This window comes from Vanellus vanellus, assembly GCF_965231255.1.
Source record: "Vanellus vanellus genome assembly, chromosome: 1".
Taxonomy (NCBI): domain Eukaryota; kingdom Metazoa; phylum Chordata; class Aves; order Charadriiformes; family Charadriidae; genus Vanellus; species Vanellus vanellus.
Window position 1 is genome coordinate 23,073,569 of NC_138905.1, and position 20,644 is coordinate 23,094,212.

General features: G+C 41.6%; 1 protein-coding gene across 1 annotated transcript in view; it reads right to left on the reverse strand.

Moving 5' to 3' along the window:
* PLXNB2 (plexin B2) overlaps window positions 1–20,644 on the reverse strand; it is a 176,850-nt gene that overhangs the window by 34,515 nt on the left and 121,691 nt on the right. The window contains exons 13-16 of the mRNA XM_082498674.1: window positions 20,494–20,575; window positions 15,992–16,164; window positions 13,561–13,709; window positions 10,439–10,547 (exon numbers count right to left, since the gene is read on the reverse strand). Of these exons, the coding sequence (XP_082354800.1) occupies window positions 10,439–10,547; window positions 13,561–13,709; window positions 15,992–16,164; window positions 20,494–20,575 (513 nt within the window). The remainder of the gene's footprint in view (window positions 1–10,438; window positions 10,548–13,560; window positions 13,710–15,991; window positions 16,165–20,493; window positions 20,576–20,644) is intronic.

Below are 20,644 nucleotides of genomic sequence, written 5' to 3' on the forward strand. Positions count from 1 at the left end.
AGCATTTTGTAAACAAAAAGAAGCCTTGATTCAATGTAACAGAGTTGACTAAAACTTGCTCACTTAGGTCTGTACAACCCTCTGTGCATACTCTTTGTTGGATTTAATTGCTTGCTGATTTAAGCTAAACTGAAATAAGTCACACTGGTGTAAATAAAAAGTTTGAGGCGATCAGTTTTAAAAAAATCACACTTGGAGTTTAAATTAACACAAGTCTAGACATGCACCGCACAGAAAAGCTCATTTGTGCTTTTTTGTAACAATTTTGTTGCTAAAAAATGACAATCAAAATTGTATATAAAATACAGTCAATAAATTGCTTTAAAAAAATGTATCAAATACTTTAAGTGTAACCTTATCACATGGACAAAACCCCACACTTTTTATTGACTTCAAATTAAATCTTAATTGCTACAAACTGTTAAGCATGTTGGACCACTGCATCATCTGCAGTAAAAATCCATGGCAATGATTAGCTGCGTAACATGCCTGGGACAGCTTTCAGAACAAAGTATCGCCCCCCAAACCACTAAAGAATCAGTATGGATAAATTCATTGCCTCTGAACCTCAAAAAAACAATTTAAAATTGTAGCCTTTTCCCTAAATACTACCTCCACCAAAAGCCTAGCCTCTAAGGACAGACTTGGGAAGGAAAGGAACAAGAAAAGGTTTCTGAAGCATCACACACCACTGTTGTCTGTAACCTCGGCATAAAAAATGAAAGGAAGTTCGCTCAGAACTTCTGCTAGACAGCCATATTCCTTTCTTCCTGCAAAACTGTGAAATAATTGCCCTGGTAAAGCTCTGCTGGGTTATCTGATGGGTGACTTTGGCAGGGCGTCAGCCAGCTCTGTTGATAACAACCAGTAAATCCTGAGCGAGCCATGAACTTGAAGCAGAACCATCCAGCACCATTTTCTGCAGGGGCCTTTTAGTGGTGGCCTGTGTTTGCCTCCCTAGGAATAGGGATATATAGGTAAACAAATAGCAAAGTTATCTCTGCACAACACAGCAGCAAGGGGGAGGGGAAACAAGTATCTGTTCCATTTTCCCCAGAAATTGATTTTTCTCAGCAAGAATCTGACTCTGCTGGAAGGTAAAGGCCAGCTATGGTGGACAAGAGAACGTGCCATCCCACACCTCGTCCCATCCACGGCACAGCCACACCGTGGGCTTGGCACATCTCAGCTTCACTTCAGTCTGAATGGAAAACCAAGGTCAAGAACCGCTCTGGGAGTGACGGCAGGTAGCAGCCAAGGAGGAGGCAGAATAGTTTTGGTTTAACCCTTATTTCCTCTTTAATCGCTAGTCTTGAGGCAGTTCCTCAAAGGCCTATTTTAAAACAGCTTAATTCAAAGTATTCTTATTTAACATATTTAAAGTAATTTTGCAAATACCAAGAGCTCTCCAGAGACTAAATAATGTGGACGCCTCATAAAGATGATCTAATAAGGAGAAGCTGAACCGTGCTCTGTGTGCAGAGGAATTCTTCAGCCTGACTGCTAAGACAAAGCATCATATAGTAACAGTTTGTTACTGTAAACTTGTCAGGAAAATGATTTGATTAATTTTAACTTGCTATTTTCTGTTTCACATTTCCCCCCTTTCCCTTCCTCTTAAGAACCTGCCAGAAAAAATAAGTCGTTAAAATAAATTATCAAGAATTGTAACAATCTTAAATAACCATTTTATTGCAATACCAATGCGCTACAAGCAAGTTTTAGTGCTCTTCTAAAATATTCATGGATGGCTCAAAGAGCAAAGCTACATCAGCCCACCTGGCGGTCTTCTTAAGAGTGCCAATACAGAAAAAGACATTGGTTCATCCAAATACTCAACCGGAAAGCATTTTTCAAAAATGTAATTAGGTAGCTGGGATCAGCAGGAGAATGGTATTTTGCTGAATGCCAAGGTAGTTTGAAAAAGTACCGTCAGCAGTGGTCCAAGCCTTCAACAAGGATGGTGTTAGCTAAGGAGAAGGTAGCCCCTTCCCATGACTGACACGGCACTCACCAGTGGGACAGAGAGGTTCAGACCCTTGGAAGCTGCCAGGTCTAGTCTTATCTCACACAGTTCTATCTTACGCAGCCCGGCAAAGCTACACCTAACCCACAGCTCTACGTTGCTTACCACAGCCCTGCATGAGATCCCTTCTCCTTGCAGAGGCAAATGAGCGGCAAAGGGTAAATCCATCGCTGCAAACCTTGCTTGAGGGATAATAAAGATGCTGCTTTCACCAAGAGGCAACCCCCTTTAATTTGGACTCAACCCTCAGCAATACTGAATGTTCAACCATTACAAACAGCACGGATAAACCTAGGACCTCAAGTGCTGCGAGATCAGTGATGCCGTCTTTTCAAAATCCCCACACAGATTTCTTCTCTCCTTGTTTCTGCCCTTTTCTCATTTCTGTCTCTGAATCAGAAGTACGCCTGATGTCATAATAAATACCCTGCTTCCACTTTCAGCCCTCTGCACCTTAGGGTCTTTGTTCGCTCAGTGAGAAGGTGCCCGGGGGAAGTCACACTTTCTATAACATCGCAGTGCAGTGCACCACTATCGCATCACACTGCAGCACTCGGTGCAATTATGTTAAGCAGAACATTTGATTATGTGTCCTACATGGAATTCGTAGCAGACTCGTAATAATTCTTCTGGAAAACGTCAGCCCTTGTGAGGACTTGGCAATACTTCATTTCTCATGGACACAGTAAAATTTAAACAACCCTGCAAACACTAATTTAACCCTTGTTTTATAAATCCTTAAAGTGTAGAAAATCATAATTCATATATATTTCAGACTTTTTCTTATTTTGCTTGAAATGGAGGAATGTTCTTTCAGATTTCAGTGCTCTATACATCTCCTTTTGTCACGAGGTAAATATCATTCATTTCTTCCAGGTAGTTTGATGTTTGAGCATAACTCTTTTCTGCAATAACAGCTTACCTCGTTACGTGGGTTTTATGATAGTCTTCGTTTAAAAACAGCCTGTTCCAATGTTTGTCAGTTGTTCAGTGGCCTGTTTCCTGCTGAGTCTGGTAAGCCATCCCTCAGCACAGGGACTTCCCACCGCCGGGACTCCCCCACCACCTTACGGTTTCACACTCAAGTCATGTAGGAAGCGGATTTGTAGTTTGATTAAACATATGCACATTCACAGCTATGCTATTCAGAATAGAATAGAATAGTTTGGTTGGAAGGGACCTACAGTGATCATTTAGTCCAATTTGTCAACAGGTGTAGCTTGCTCCCTACTGCATGGTTTATCCTGAAAAAATAATTAGATCTCAACAGGATTTCTTGCTTGTAGATCCGAGCAGATTGTGGCTTGTCAGTTATGGGAAATATGAGCATTTTATGTAGCTTACATACAAACCTTCCTTAAATCCTACTTAGGTGTAATAACGTTGAGCTAGAGGTCTCAAAGTGCACCTGCAACCCAACTTTCCCATGTTGTACCAGACTGCTGGGTTAATACTCCTGAACTGCTAAGCAGTTTTTCGAGCACTTTGATAACCATTCATCAGCTTTTCTGGAAGGATAATAATGCTACAAGAGGTAATGCTCTTCTGTTTCATGACTGTGGTTGGTGCCCATTCCATTGACATGGTTTACCTGAAAGCGGTGGTTATCCACTCCAATTTGAAACAGTGAGATAAGACCATGGCAATTTTTAAGTCCTTGTACATCGCTCAGGGTATGTAACGTTCAAATAGTGCTGGTTTGTTTGGTAGCAAATTCACTTACTCTCTTTGAAATACCAACGAATTCCCCTATGTGACATTCGCATTCCTGTGTGCCACTGCCTTATCTTTGCATCAGGGACTAACCTGAGCTTTTATATTTTTTGGCTTTGCCTCACAGTAACGTCATAGTCTTGCAACAGTACGTCCTCTGAGGCGCTCTGTGCTTCGTCAACACAGAGGTACTGGGAAAAAAAAAGAAAAATACTGGCAAAACAGCTTGCACTGGCCCAAGTATGTATATGACCGCACAGTCAGGCCATTTTCCAGTGTCCTGTTTTCTTCGTGGCTGCCAGAAGTCTTTCCTTTGCTTGCTCTGTTTGTATCCTTTGCCTCGTTCTGTTCACAGAAATGCTGATATATTTTTCATTGTAGTTTCATGCTTTCTGCATGCTAGAGAGTAAATTATCTCCACGTCTGTTCCACTTATAATCACATTTAGATGTGAACTTACTTATTAGCAGTGTACACGACTGCTGCTCTTACACAGCTACTGCAGATCCTCTGAGCATTTGCATTTCAACTCTTACATTTTTCATCCTGTTTATTAATCTAGAATGAACTTTTTAATCTTTAACATTTTATGAATTGCAGTTGGTCTTTTTGCACAGTTAGGAAGGTGATCTCTTATTTCTTCAGGTTTCTGATTACAATTTTAGTAAAAGATACCTTCTACAGGCTGAAAATGCTTTCAGAGAGCTCCCGGCGTTTTAGAGGTCTGTGGTCTGCTGGTGCCAAATCAAAGCACAGCTTTTACCTGGCTAACAGTGGGATCACCACTATTCCCCCTTTCTCTTTTTTTATTTAGCTTCTTTACAATTTCCCCATTAAAGATATGCAGGTGCAAAAGACAGCCATTGCTCCAGCTTCTTTTTTCACTCACCAGACTTGCATTTGGGATTTGCTCTGCCAGGCTGATTCACGTTCTTTTTCACTCAGTTTGTTTGCTTTGCAGCTTTCCTGGTTTACACTGTCATGTCCAGCCAACTCACTTCTGGTCCCTTGCACAGTATTCAAGAACAAGAGGAGTGCACTCCTGTGGTTCTGCATCTCTTCTTTTTCCATTTCTCTACTTTTCCACTTGTCTGTCACCAAGCACATCCTCAACTTTTTCTATTTCTGGCCATGACTGTAAATAGGGATACTATCTATTATAATATTAATCTGTGGTAGGCAGTTTCTAGCCCAAGAACTATACCACCGAGATAAAAGTGGTTACCCTTTATCCTTCACTAGTGCAGAAAATCAAAGAGAGAAACAAGCAGCCACCAAGGAGGCTACTGGTGGATCACAAGAGGGGCCAGAAATTCAGGAACAGTTGGAAGGCAACAGAGAAGGGGAGCCCAACAGAGATGCAAAGAAACCTGGGCATGAAGTGTGTGCTTCTGAAAACGCAACCGTGCCAGACCACAAGCAGAGAGACAACTGGGGAGGGAAAAGAGGATGGTGGCAGAGTACGTCCCCCTGATGCCGTGAGAGATGCCAGCTGCAGCGCAAGGGGAGGCCAGCAACAGATGGATGTGTTCAAATGGACATGATGGGCAGCAAATGGCAAAGCCACCTAAGCTCCTTTCTGCCAGCTCCTGTAGGCAGTGACCTCTGGTTGGGGCTTTGCCTTTGATCCAATTGCACATCTTCACAAGTAGAAATGGGCTCTTGTGCTTCCACACAAGCAGAGCACAGGGATGCTGTGTCAAGGACCTGATGACGGTGCACGGACACATGGATAAGATTTTCACAAACGTGCAGAGCACATTATTGCTCTGCATTTATTTCATCCACCCTTTCCTCCACAAGTTACCTTTGCCTTTCCTCACCCTGGACCCAGGTGCAGTAAGTTCTTGCTCTTGAAGCAGGTCTGAAAAACAACTGATTTTTTACCAAAATTATCTGCTCCGCACTGAAAGCCAAATTATTCTGCCAACCCTTGCATATATAATGCACACAAAAATTAAAGGCATTAAAGGTATAGCCCATGAAGTGCTGTAGGCACCGGCCACCTTCTTGGAGGTCAAAATGTCATTTCATGGACTATAAAGGTAACCGCAGGAGCTAAATTAAGCTTCTGAAGGGGGCATGCAAGTCATTAGGAACTGCTCTTTCCCCCTCCGCTTCCCTCCTTTCTCAGACTCAAGGGAGCCTGCTTCTTGTTTCTTCAGACAAGCCACCCACTCACAGGATATTCAACCAGAGAATTTCCATTGCGCACTCTTGGCAGCCTGGTGTTCACCGCAGCGGCTGACCTGACCCACCAGCTCGCCTTGTCACAGCATCCGCACCACAAGGCAGGCTTCAGTTCCTGGGTTATTTCTGCAACAGCAGACAAGTGAGCCGAGTCCTGCCTTCCTGGGGCTGCTTCGTCCAAACCTCACACCGCCTGAGCTGATCAAATGCTTCCAGCCACTCCAGGTGCCCAGGCAGAGCACTTGCCTGGCAATGTGTGCTATGCGCTGTCTGCTGTCGATGGTATGCAAAGGGTTGATATTTTAAACAACCAATTTTTTTGTTTTTTTGACTGCAGGCAGCATCTTTTTATCGTGAGGCAGACACCACATGATTTTCTGAAAAGACCACAGAGCTTTGCTGACAGGTTTGATGGAGAAATGGAAGCATGCATGATTGGAAAGTCTGCATTATCATACAGCCAGTGTTCACCCGCAGCTTTTAAGCAGAACCACGAACACTGGATGCTGGGACATGTACTTAAGTGCATAGCTCAGATGATAGAGAATTAAGTCTAATAATACCCACATGAGGAAGGGCCAACTTTGCTAAAACTCTCAGCTACCTACGAGTTCTCCTGGCCCCTACACAGGCTGAGGCACAAACAAGATGTGCTCCCGGGCTCAAGAATAAAATAGCCACAATCCTCTCTCTGGAAGCAATTCCAGACTGCTGCACATGTGTGGTTTATCAGCATCAATCACAATGGCAACAAGCATGTAACACCCCCCCCCCTCCCCAAACCCCCAACTACAGTGTAAAATGCAAGTGTTGAGGTAAAGACTCGGGGGGGGGAGGGAAATCAAGAATTGAGCTAAAACCCTCCACCAAAGCCTTGTGGCACTAATGGCACTGCAGTGGTGAGAGCTCCCAGAGCAATTGCTTCAAACATCAAGAAGGAAACCAGAGGATGGATGAAGTGAATAGGAAACTGTCAAGTTGGGAGTAGATTAAGGTGGAAGATCACACCCTGTTAAATGTAACCGTGCTGTTAGGTTGACTAAAGTCATTATTTCCAAGCAAGTCCCTAAACTACCTTCAGCGGCTCAGAAATGCATTACCATTTTGAAAGGTCCTACCTCTAATTTCACCATCTTACATTTATTTGAGCTTTCTGAAACGATATAGTCTTTTTAAGCTGCACAGCCTAAAAGTCACATAATTGCTCTTGCAAACAGACGCTGGAGATCCCAGAACTGGCTGCAAGCTCTCGTTCTGGTGGCTTGAGTCTGCAGACGAGGTATTCTGAGAAAGAAACCAAGCTTCAATGGGATCAGAAAATCTGGGCCACATACCTAGGAAAAGCTTAACTCCTTCCTTTGATACTGCTTCTCCCTACCATAGTAACAAGCAAATCAGATAAAGTTAAAAACAAACGAAAAAGCAGGCCTGGCCTTTAGCTGTGCCACTGCTCCACCTGCTTAGAGACCAGCCAAGCTGTCAGTGCTCCAGATGTACCACATAGCTGGATATTAAAATTTAGCATCACTTCATTTCTATTTCATTAAACAGGAGACTGGTTATTGCGTGATCCTGCTTATAATGAAACAACAGAAATGTCAGTGGAGGAGGACTGGGTTACCAGAATTTAATTTTGCTGGACCAGCACTCAGGTTGGGTAGAGAAATTGTGATAGGTAGGGAGAAAGAGAGCTTTCTTCCCCTGTTATGCAGCAAATTTTGATGAGGTGTTTACTGCACAGCGCAAACTCCTGTGGACCAGGGCATTTTAGTTCAGAAATAGTTTTTAAATTGAAACCGTGGCTTCCCTTTTAACTGGGTTTTTGACCCATTTAATGGAGGTCTAATGCTTTCCTCAGCTCAGAAATGCACTGTGCTGGCATGAGTCTAAGCCCCAAGTCGTGCTGACTATTGATCCTCATCAATCTCATCATTCAGGCTGGGTATCAACAACAGCCAAATGTTGTAGTACTTATCATAGAATCTTAGAATGGTTTGGGCTGGAAGGAACCTTCAAAGATCATCTAGTCCACCTCCCCTGCCATGGGCAGGGACATCTTTCACTAGACCAGGTTGCTAAAATCCCCGTCCAACCTGACCTTGAACGCTTCCAATGATGGGGCATCAACAGCTTCTCTGAGCAACCTGTTCCAGTGTCTCACCACCCTCATCATAAAAAATGTCTTATTGCTATCCATTGTACTTGAAAACTAACTACATGGTTTTGGCGGTAGACACTAGTTACATATATGATGCTGAAACTGGGGGGAGTATGGACGCAACCCTACTGTACATAGACACATCAGACTGAGCAGCTGCATTGTGTCCTTGTGCATTGCTTGTGCACTTCTGCCCTGCGCTGCCACACACCACTCTTAAGAGCGGTCGCTGCTAAAGCTGAAGCTATTGTGCTTCTGGTGATCAGAGCACACAGCAAAACCAGTGATAATTACCAGCAGGAGGGTAGCCAGACAATGTGCCAAAGCAAGGGGAAAATACATAACAGAAAATTTATTTTAGGAAGGCTCTTGGAAAGAAGAGTATTTTCTTTCCTTTGTATATACTGAATAGAAGAGGTTTTAAACAAAGCACAGATTTCACATGTCTGCAGAAAGAAGTCACCAAAGAACTGCCTGGAAACAGCAGTGAAATAAGATTGTAGCTTTTAAGACAACATCAGCTGATGAGATTGTCTGCTCTGATTGTCTGTTCTCACTCCAAAAGCACTTGTGTCACACTTGTAGAGGTGTGTGCGAATGCAACGCCCCTGTACTGACTTTAATCCTACTGCAGTCCACAGTTGGCTTTATCTTCTCATGGAACAGAGAGAATTGAAACTAGAAACCAATTTCACCAGTTTTAAGGCATGAACTGTACTACTTGCCATTGCTTTGCATTTTGTAAATAGAGTCCCCATTAAAAGATTTTTGCACTAAATAAAAATGCTCTTTACTGACAGTTAGCTCAGGTATCTGATGGCTCAGTAACCTCAGTGCAGGCAGATATTGGCACAGAGGAAGTCCTGGACTTGCAGGAAACGTCCACCTGGATGACGCCTGTGCACAGTGTCTTCTCGTAGTGCCTCACTGATAGGCAATCTTTCCCTTAAGTAGCCAAAAGCAGTGGCTGCTTATCTCTCCTCCCAGATGTGCTGAGCAGGGAATCACAGCAGCGCAAGTTCACAGACAGGCTTTGAAGCCTATATAAGGGCTCCAGATTACATTTCAATGCACTCAACTTCTTCATGTGGTTTTCATGCAAACCATGGGGGAAACTTCACACACAGGAGAAGTGCAGGAGAACTGGTGTAAAACATACCCTACAAAATGGGTTCATGTCAAAATCTCATCTCATGTAGGGTTTACTGTCATAGCCTCTGTCCTAGTGACCACAAACACATACACACGGGAGATTATGTTCTTCTCTGGTTAAAATGAATGAGATTGATGAAGAAAGACTTACTTATAACCTACATTTCCACAAAGGAACAGAGGGCATTGTCAAGCAAAAAGTGTAGTTTTGCAGAGGTACCACCGGGGAGAGGAGGTATTTGCTTGGAAATCATGGAAAACCTACTTCTACGCTGTTTTGTGAAAACAAGACTATCATCTGCTCAGTTGAACGTCATTCTTGACTTATTCTACCTCTTACTTCTTTCCTTCTCACAAGATATCAAGAATTAATGAAACAGAAGTTTAAATAAGGGAGAAGATAAAAGCCTAACCCACTCTTCTTTTTACAGATTACAGTTTATAGACCTAATTTTAGGGATCAATATGAGGAGAGAGATTATTTAAACCTCAGATATCACAGGCTCTTATAGATTTTGAAGACCTCAGATACAGATAAAGCTACTTGCTGCTAAAACCACAGGCTAAACGAGCTATAATCTGGGGCCACATTTGGGGTAAAGTAATTAAGACACAACAAGAATTCTCCTTCATAGTGACATTGGAAACAAAGCACATGTGTAATATGAACACACGTCACACTGTCTGTGGCTCGGCATGCCATATTTTTGAATGAAATAAATTATTAAAAAATTAATGTACCTTCATTACTTATTCTTCAGCTGCTCTGCATCCTTTCTTGTAATTAAGAACACTGGCTAGACTAAACACAGTGATTAAAATAGTGCAGTAACTGCGTCTAAAGAATACCTAATTTTTTGCAGTGCTGATTTTTTTAATGCAATAGTGACACTTAAGAGATACTGTGTCACTACTGGAAAAGTCGATAAGTTCCTTTTCCACCACAGCTTTTTAACTTGTATTGCAAAAAGCATCATCTTATTTTGAGACTCTGGATCTATTATCAGAATAATTTTTTGGTACACCTTTCGTATAAAGAAATGCTCCAGTTAAATTTTGTCTAACATACTTGAATGACAGTGCTATTGATGAAACAAAGTTTGCAAGACAAACACAAGCGAGACTGTGCTTAACAGGTAAACTTCTAACTTAAGTCATGCACAAGGTGTAAAGCAGCTCAGTGAAAAAAATGCACTTACCTGGTATGTAAACTGCACTTCACTTGGTGATTTACCTAATTTTCCATTGATGTTAACTTCAATTTGACCTTGTTTTGGTTCATCCATTGGTCCAACTTGACATACAATCCTAGCAAGAAAGAATGTAAGTTTATCTGTTAGACATAACAGCTGCAATACCAATGCAATGTATACGAGCTACTATGCACACTGCCAGCAAAAGCACTAACTTTGCTTTACCCTACACAAGTTACTTGAGCTCTGCATCAGATTCCCAGCAAAAACACCCAAGAATCTTATATCTAAAGGAAGGTAAAGCTGAAAAGTGAGCACTGTACACAGCAGCTACTTTAGCAGTCCGTTAGTAGAGGTGCCTTTTACAGAAGGCTCAAATTCAACCCAGAAATCAGAGGTGAACCTCTCCAGCCCTGCACAAGGTTTTCACTGGACCTGGTGATGTTAAAAAAACAAAGTGTCCCCCCCCCGCTCCGATATAAGAATCAGACTATCAGCTTTCTTATAACTTTGTGTATTTTAGCTCTAATACTTTTGTTGTGCATCCTGCTACCTTTCAGCTTTAAACCACTGTATTTTCACACCTATGATCAAAATCCCTTTAGAATTAACGTTCTCTGAAAACAAATCCTGAGATAACCCATGCAAAATCAGAGGTCAGGGAATACTGGCCGAGAAAACGCTGCCTTAACTAACACTGCTGCTGAGTGATAGCTTGGATGTTTACATTTTTATTTCAAACAGGTGATCCACAGAACACAAGCATGAAAATGCTATAAGGATTCAACACACTTGAAAACTGGGACAAATGATTAACGGAGAGCTGATAATACAGTTAGATAAGGACATATACAATGCTCGCAGCCTGCGCAGACGGATGGTTTCATATAGGACACACCCCGAGGATCACGGCTCATTTCCTTCGCTCCAGGATTCTTGCTATTCTTCCTGAAGCACTGCATGACTGCTCAGAAAAACCCCACTCAAACAGAAAAAAACACCCAGACCCAACCCCCCCAAATTACCGGGTGTAAATGTACTTAAATCGGGACTTATAATAAAAGGATTGTGAAGTCCCACTGCAGATCACTCCAGACTTTTCTGCCTGGGTACTGGCAAATGGACAAAATTCTCTAAATTCTTGCATGTCCTGGCATGTGTACGGCTGCCTGAGTCTGTTCCTCATCATCTCTCTACTGTATTCTTGGAAGTTGTATCTTCTTGTCAGGCAGAAACAGGAAACAGTGCCTTTGGAGGAATTTCTACCATATGTCAAGCTAGGGAAAGCGGTCAGGGGCCGGGGCCAGGGGGGGTGGTGTGCGTGGGGAATGCTGTAACGTGGTTAGCAGGGATTTTAATTGAGAAAAGTTCCCTCCCCTCCCCGGTGTTGGCATTGCCTCCCTTCCCCCCACGTTACAAATGGAAAACTACAAAGAATGAGAACATGACTTCTCCAAGGCCAACAATTAAATCACCGCAGAGGCTGAAAGCAGCCTTAAGTGCCTTAAATCTCGCCGCTCTCCTGCCCATGGGAGCAACTGCCTCCTAAAAATGACTAGCTTTTCACTGCAGAAGCTTAGGGGAGCAAGACTAGGTACTTACTATTATTTTTTTTAATTATTAAATTAAATAAAAGAAGGTAATAATAAAACAAAAGAATGGAGGAAAAAAAAAAGACAGAAAATTATAGATACCTATTTGGAGATTTTGAATAACTTCTTTTTCAAGGCTCCCCTAATTGAGAACATCCTTCAAAACCCCCTAATTTGTTGATAAATGACATTATGCAAGTTGCAGTTGTTCTCACCCATTACCACACTGGCAGAGCTTAGGAAACCAGTAATGTTGCTATGATACAAGGAACCAGTCATCTCAGTTCTGGCTCCTTTCCATGTATTTAAAAATATCAAAAAGCTTTAGAAAAAGCCAAGAGTCTGGGGAAATTCTTGTAAGGCTATACTGCAATTCCGTGCAGCTTTTACAAACACTGAAAATAGGAAATGGGAAAAGATGACTGCAAAAGAGTTGGGAATTTTGTGGATGGTGATACATATGTAAACGTACGACTGGTGGCAATGGATTTGGGAAGCAGTAAGACATATAAAGCTATATATACATTCTTAAGTCCTAGGGGCCTGGGAAGCTTCTAAATGCCTGATCCACAAACTGACTAAAGCTAAACATTTTTCAAAAGCTAAAAAACTCGCTTAGGTACCTTCAAATTCCCTTTTAAAACACGCCACAGAAACAGCAAAAAGTTACTGTATTACACTCCAAATTAACTGAAGGGAAAGAAACCCAAGGTTTCAACTGCAGCTTTAAATATCAAAAGTGAATGAAAAAAAATCACACTGCTTAAAATATGTCATTACTCTTAATATTACTACTGAATTTTCATGCTATGTTTTTCATCAGCTAATATCAAAAGGGTATTTCCCTCTGGAAATTAGATGCTTGATACTATCTGTAGTAAACAACTAGATACCTAGAAGAATTATTTAGGCACTTTGTTTTAATTTTTGGCACTGCTTAAGAGTGTGACAAATAATCCACAAAACATCTACCAACCTGCTTAGGCAATTCAACATCCATGGACTTGTTGGCTCTGCAACGAAACTTCGTCATCTAAAGCTAAACCAAACTTCTGGGCTCCCTCCCTGCCCCCAGGAAAGAATCTTTGTGGCTGGACTAAAACAAAAAGATTTAAGCTTCCTCTTGCTTTGCCTACTTTCCTGTAAATCTTGTATGCTTGGCTGCACTGTGGTTCAGGTTTAGCAAATATTGTAATAACTAGATGTGCACCTACGATGCCTTTAATTTAAAACCAAACAAATAGTCTTGAGATATCTGCAGTAATAGTTTATAAAAGCTTCTCAAACAGATAAGGAAAAAAAAATCAATCAATCAGAAGCAGGACAGTACTACGCTATTGTAAATTTGTTGCTGTATTAGAATCTATAACAATTTTAAATAGACTCAGACATGTTACTATGAAATATTGCAGGTATATTGCACTAGTTCTTTCTTCTATTGATAATCTTTTATAACCACAGGAAGATCATCATCTGAAAATGCACAGAAGTTCCTTTTTTTTTTTTTAAATCTTGTGAAAAATATCCAGCACTTACCTTGTGGAAACAGAGTAGAATTCCTCTTTGAAAACACATTCCTTGTCTGCTACCGTTATATTTTTTACATCTTCTGCTTTTATTCCCAAATTAGATCCCATTATGGTCAAAAGAATTCCACCACTTAGTGGTCCAGTTTTTGGCTCAATCTGTGTTTGCATGAGGGAAAGAAAAAAAAAGCAAAATTAAATACTGCAGTGACCATGTTGCTCTTCCATATTACTTAAAGCTACTTTGACTTACCCATACTTGAAATTCAAAAGATGTTTCTTGTAGGATCCCCACAAAAACACGTTATGAAACTTTTTAATGTTAATTAATCATTTGTTAGCTCAGAACCAGTATTCATCAGCTGCGGACTTCATGTCTCCTGTGGCAGACTGTTACGTACAAAACTCTTGCCTGGTGTTTACTCTGTTTTAAGTTTGCTTCCTCCACTAAAGCACTGTGATTTTGAAAAGCAAATGGATCAGGCTCCTCTCACAATCATTCCACAGAGCTTTTCCAGCATTTTTTTGCCACAATTTTCTCCCTTTAGGTCGACTTCAGAACAGTGCACCTTCCTAACACACAGTGATGCCCCACATAGTGTCTTCAAAAGTTCCTCTAGTCCCCTGATCTTCCTCACTGCATCAAACGGTAGGATGCTGCAATACATGGGCTGATGCTAATTAAATAATTTGCAATTAAAATGAAGACTGAGAAAATCCTGCACTTGCAGTGGGCTTTTCAGGTTGAAATATGGCCCAAGCGGGCACTTGAATTCTGGATATTTGTTGGGAGACTAACCTGCTTTCCTATTTGGAGCACCTCCAGCAAAACCTTTTCAGCTCTTCAGCTTTGGAGGGCTGCAAGTTTACTATCAAGAAGAGGGAGGCTGCACAATCCCAAACGCAGTAATTGGAAGCCAAACAAATACAGCTTCTGAAAGTCTGGACTTTAACGTCTGCTCCATCAAAATCAGAGTTTCTTTGATCTAAGCAAGCCTGAGCACAGAGACATGGTTGCTGCTGCCCAGCCCAGCTCCAGCATCCCCTACTCTGCTTTCCCACTGGTTCAGCTTCCCAAAACTTCTGCCCACTAACCATCCCTTTCCACTCAACCCATACATAAACTAGCTGAAAAATGACTCAACGGTTTGTGTAGACGTTTCCAAATATTTTGTCCAAATCTGAAGCTAACAAAAGCTTTGAAAAACCTAATATTTTAGTATTTAGTATTTAATCCACAATCATGTACAAACAGTATCCCAGGTGAAAACACTTTTGTTTTTCTTCATTTTCCTTTTCCTTCCCACTCAAATCATCTTTAACTGGGCACAGCTGTCACACAAGTATTCTTCTCCACACTTTCTGTCGAGATTTCAGGGTATTTGCCTTCCCTGGAAGACTTAAACTGTTTACTTACTTGCCATTTCTTCTTAGACACACCATCATGGCCAACCTCATCCAGCATGCTGCCTGTACCCACACTGCCCCTTGAACTGCACAGCCTCAGGAGATTCAGCGTCTCTACCAGTTTGAGCCACAGGTTTCAGAATTGAAGAGTTCTATCTTATTTGGGTGAAACATCCCTGTTATGATTCTCAACCTCTGTCGCACAGTTACTGCATTTTGTGACAACTTGGGGTACGTTCTTATCAAACGGTGTGTCTGAGTTTCCAAGTGCTGATACCACTGTTGCAGCAATTTAGATTTGCCCAGTAGAAGTAAATATCACTCTTTTCTTGACAGTTATGCCCAGAAAAACGGCATTTGGCTTGTTGCTGAAAAGGACAAGGATTTATCACTTCTTGCTTTGGCTACTGGTCCACCAAGGTGGACAACACTCTTCCCTCGGCCCGGGTGAATGCTCCAACCACAGAGTAAGTCAGGGGTGCACATTTGGCCTCTCTGACTTCTTACATTCAAATTCTACAGCCTTGGGTTTGATTCTGGTGGGGACTGGAAAATATCACTGACACCTGGAAAACACATTGTGATGCAGAAACAACCTGCTCCTTTATCAAATACTCTTTCAAAGTCTAGTTTGAAGCCTGTTAATGAGCCTGCTAACTGCTTGTAGTTCCAGGAACGCTGAACCTCTTTATAGACTTATTTCAGGTAGAAAGGACTTCAGGAGAGAAAAAAAATCCATGCTAATTCCCAAGAATCAAGCGCCACGTTTAAGCTTACACTGTACTAGCCTGGCTTCTAGCACAGTGAGGACAAGGCTTGAAAAACAAGGAGTCTCAAAGACTCCATTCAGTCTCTTATTTTGAGTCTTTACAAATCTCTCACACACATCGCTACTGGCATTATTTCCTTGCAGCTACTTCAGAGGCTTACTTAACACCCTAGTAAAAAAAAAAACGCCTTTCAGTACGAGCTTGCTTGGATGCTTTCTCCTGAAAAATAATACACTGGTAGGGGGGAGAAAAAAGCAATCTTACGCGAGTGATTTCTGGATGAGGACACGTGTTGGTGGGAGGAGCGTGACAGAGCTTTTCATAAACGCACTTGCTGGGTTTGCCATCTTCTTCACACCAGACACAATTATAGTCTTGATGGGCTGCGAGGCATAAGCTGCAGTCGCTTCGTCCATAAGAGCAGTTGTACAGAGTCACTGAAATATAAACGGCAAATGCACTTAGACATTTTCCTCTGTTTTAAGGATATTCAGGATGTTATAGGAAGGAAAACTAATCCTATGTACAAAGCCTACCTGTTGCTCAGTTGAGTCGTGTGAAGAATATGCACACTCTGTACTTAACCCCCGAATAATGCTGTGAGAAAACCGTATTCTTCCCTGTATGGAAAAACCTGAAATCTATCCCTGTGCAGAGTATGAATAAACTATCAAGTAGAACCCAAACACACTTTTGCCACTCAGGCATTGTCAAAATGTTTAAGTACGAAGTTCTTTCTTTGGCTATCCTCAATGAACCTGCCTATACAAGTGTTCAAAGACTAGTTCAAACAAACAGGTCCTCCTGGTGTACCAGGAGTCGAGATGTGAAAGGGTATAAACTCTGCAAGGGTGTTGGTAGGGACAGATATCAGCTGGCACGGGACCGCTGCCAGTTGCGTATTTAAAGGAAGAGAGCTGCCTTTGTTGGCTGTTTCCAGGGCATCTGGGCCTTTCCAAAATCATCACTAAAGCTTGAACCGAATAGAAAGTTAACATTTAATTAAGTGTTATCCTTTGTTCAAGTTAATACCTCTTCATTTCTCCGTTCTTCTCTATTTTCTTGCTTTTGTTTTCCCTTTTGTCTTGAATTGCGTCCTGATGTATGCCTTATTCCTTCTGGAGTGGAGTTTAATTCTAGTTTTTCGGAGCCAAGAAATCAGGTCTGACAGTCATGCCTCTCTTACTGATGAACCACGCACCAACTGTCCCAGACACTAAGCTTGTTTTGGCCCCCACCAATCTCTAGCATGATGCACAGTCACCAAACAAAATTAATTTTCCCAAATTGATGCAAAGCCTCAAGACATAGCTGGGTGGTTCAGCACCATAAGGAAAGCCTGGGCTTGCAAGAAAACATTTGGAGATCCACTTGAGAGCTAGCCCAGAAGGAAACAGACTGAAAAGACACCACACGTTTCTCTAGGGGAAGCGTGCAAGTTGCACAGATTACTCAGCGTGAGTGCTGTGCTTCCCTGGGAAGGTGAGCCAATTATCCTAAAGACGGGAACATCTTGTTCCCTCTTTTTCTGCTCCTTCCCTTCATCCCTGCTTCTCACTATTTTTGGCTGCTCTTTTTTTCTGGCCACATAGCCTCACCCTCTGCCACCGAGGCTCTGGCACTTGTTGAGTCTTCTTGTAAATCAGCTTAACTTACCAGAACAGCAGAAAACTATCCAGGTTTCCTCCTGTGCTCTTTCAAGAGTTAAATGTGCTCACAGATGGGATTGGGGAGTACAAAACAGACACTCAACGTGTCCCCGTTCCAGTAGCTGTTTTATGTGCTCGTTAAGTCTCAAGAAATGGCACCGTTCATGACATTGGGTTTTTTTCAAAGGAGTTTCATCCTTAAAGACGCAGGAAGCACACCGAAGTAAACAGAGGTGATCAAATGTGGGCAAGAGAGCCTAGGATAAATCCCTTTGAGACTGCATATGGTAAAGGCCATCAAAAATGTCTATTATTTAAAGAAAATTTTTATTCTCAGGGGAGCAAGACTCTAGGAAGGACACCAGCAAAAGCACCATCCAGTGACTAACATTTCAATGCTCTTGATATCTTCCTAGATAACAGCAGCAGCAATAGCTTTTTAAATCAAATTCCAAGAGGCTACCGTGTCAGATTCCTACTGAAATGAAAAAATAAAATGAGAATGCTGGTATTCCGTTATTTTTCAGCAGTGCCGTTATTCCCCTGCCAGGCATGAACAATATTAGAGATGCCCAAAACTTGGCTACCGTCTCTCTGCCACTTGCATGAGAGCATAACCTCATAAGGGCAGTTTTCCTGTAGATGATGCATATTTAAAAACCTCAGCATTCAGTTTCACAGCTAGGCTTTAGTAGAATAACATGTTTTTATTCTTTGCCTTACACTGAGGAGTTAATGCAATGATGAAGACTGGTTTTAACCCTTCTTACATCTAATCAGCGTATCCACTTGACTTCAAGTAGCTTTACCAGCCCAAACTCAGTCGAAACATCATTGGAGGTGTATGCAAAGCCGAGGGACTTTGGCATTTGTAAGAATGAATCGATGAGCAAGAGGATCCATTTGCTTCAACCCCTATCTTGAATTCTCAAGGAATCAATGAGCACAAAGCAGAAGTAGCATCATTTGCTTCATATACTGAGCACATCGATACAGAAGTCACTGAGCAGCAAATATAAGCCAAGCAATATTTTCAACAGTCTGTGCGTTAACTACTCACTCCGTATGTTGGATGTGAATGTAAGGCTGGGGAAAAGCACCAGACTGACAGTGCTGGTACGTTGCTGTTTGCTTTTATAAGCAGGAGAGACAGTGCAGGCAGCGGCAAGGAAAAGTTTCCTCATGTCTGCGCTGCAAATTGCTTTCACAGGAACCGGATTGCTTTCTTAATCCAGCACTCCGAAAGGCTGCTACTGCACAGGGACCTGAGCAGGTAATATTGTTAAACAAATCTTCCCCTTGCCTTCCTAAACCCTGCATTTCCCACCCACACCGCCCCATGGACACCTGACACAGCACGGGAATACACTTACTAAATTACTTCGTTATCCTGCATCGGCTGGACAGGGATTTTCATCCCATCCCTCAGTAAACAATGCCAGCGCTGCAACGTCTTGACGTCCCCCACATCCCCTTGCACAAATGCAACGGAGAAAGCTACAGCCTTAAAGCATTAAACACTCCCCCTGTTCACTGATCAGCTCATTAAATGTACCAGCAGCAAGCCACTCATTAGATTCAGACTCTTATCCATCACCTTGAGATACCAGCTGTGAAATCATTGATAAAAAGGACAAAGGATAAAAGGGATATATTGGATTTCATACTGTTCAGAACCCCTGATGGCTAGAGATGTAAAAACGCTACCGTAACTTAGTATTCACTAAGTGTTATACAAAGAAAGGGTTCTTTCACTGGCAGGTTCAAAGGTGCTTCTCAGCAGCAACCATACACCCAAAGCCAATTCTTTTCAAGATGCATGAAAAACATTACGCTCCTGATTTCATATGGTAAGGAAATTTAAAAGCAGGAGAGAATTTGGATTAAAAAAAACACCCTTTTATAAGAAAAAGAGACATTTGTTAATAATTTTTCAGTTCCCCTCTGGCAAGGGTTCTATATTTCAATTTGAATTACAACATTTCTTTAATAATTTAGCTACTTCATTTTTTCTATTTTTTTTCCTAGACTGGGAAGAAAAGGTGTTGGGAATATTTGGTCAAAATTCTGCAGTTTTAAACACCATAGCCTTTGGAATGGAAATTAAGACAGTGTGAGACTGTAATATAACCTCTCTGTAACTTTCATGCCAGGTCCTCTTTTAAGTGCTTTCAACACTGCACACAGAGCCATAGGGAAAATTTTCTGAAAACATACTTCTGTGCTGCCAATAAGACAGTGAAGAAATTTAAATATTGTACACATGTAAAAATGTGGTCTGAAGATTTAATCTGCAGGGGACATTACTTGGGGCCAGTATTAGTTTTCCTGACGTTGACTCATCACACAAGTCAGAAGTGTGCTGCCTCGCAGTTTTTGCAAGTTTATGCTTTAAAGTTGTTGTCCAAAGGAGTGTAAGGTATGTCCCAGCTCCACTCATTTTAATGGAGCTTCCTCACCTCAGCTCAGGACTCGGCTCACAGACATAATTGTTTCATTGTTGTACATTGAAAGAAATTAAAATAAAGAAATAACCAACTTATATCAAAGACCAAGTCTTTGTGCTATAAAACTTAGTATACTTTTTGTTGCCATAGAAATAAATGAATAAAGTCATCAGCTGAAAACACACTGAATGCTTCAGTGTATTGCTGATCGCCAGCAGACGTAAAGACCGCAGAACCTGTCTGAGCTGAGACCCAGCTGAAAGTTGAGATTTCAGGTGAAGTCCATACGAGCAGCAGTGAGAAGGATCCCCCTTCTGCTGTTGGAGGGGGAAAGTTAATTGGGGAAGGGAAATGGCCATTGAAAAAACATAGATCAAACTACTTAAGTACGTCTGAACTGTGAAGTTTTGCTATTAAGATTGCCCTTCAGAGCAAAAGCAAACTTGAAAATAATGGTAGCATATTTTAAACAGCCTTTAATACATACAACACTGATGTTTAATTCATGAGTTTAGGATTAATAACTTCTGATCTGTCAGGTTTAATTGTTTCACCCAAACCAGTAAAACCTACAAAGGTAACATTTTTATTCACATGACTCTAAATTATGAAGGAATAGATTTCTGCTTACTGTAATTAACCTGCCTTTAATCCTGTATTTCATACTTACCCATCAGTTTGCTGTCAATCTTGACCTTATCTGTTCTTATGGATAAGTTAAGTTGTAGGGTTTCATTTGCACTATAGGAGAACTGGAAAAGATGACACAATAGAGATATTTATACCTTCATTTGGCAAGGTTAATTTCATGCGTTTTCTGT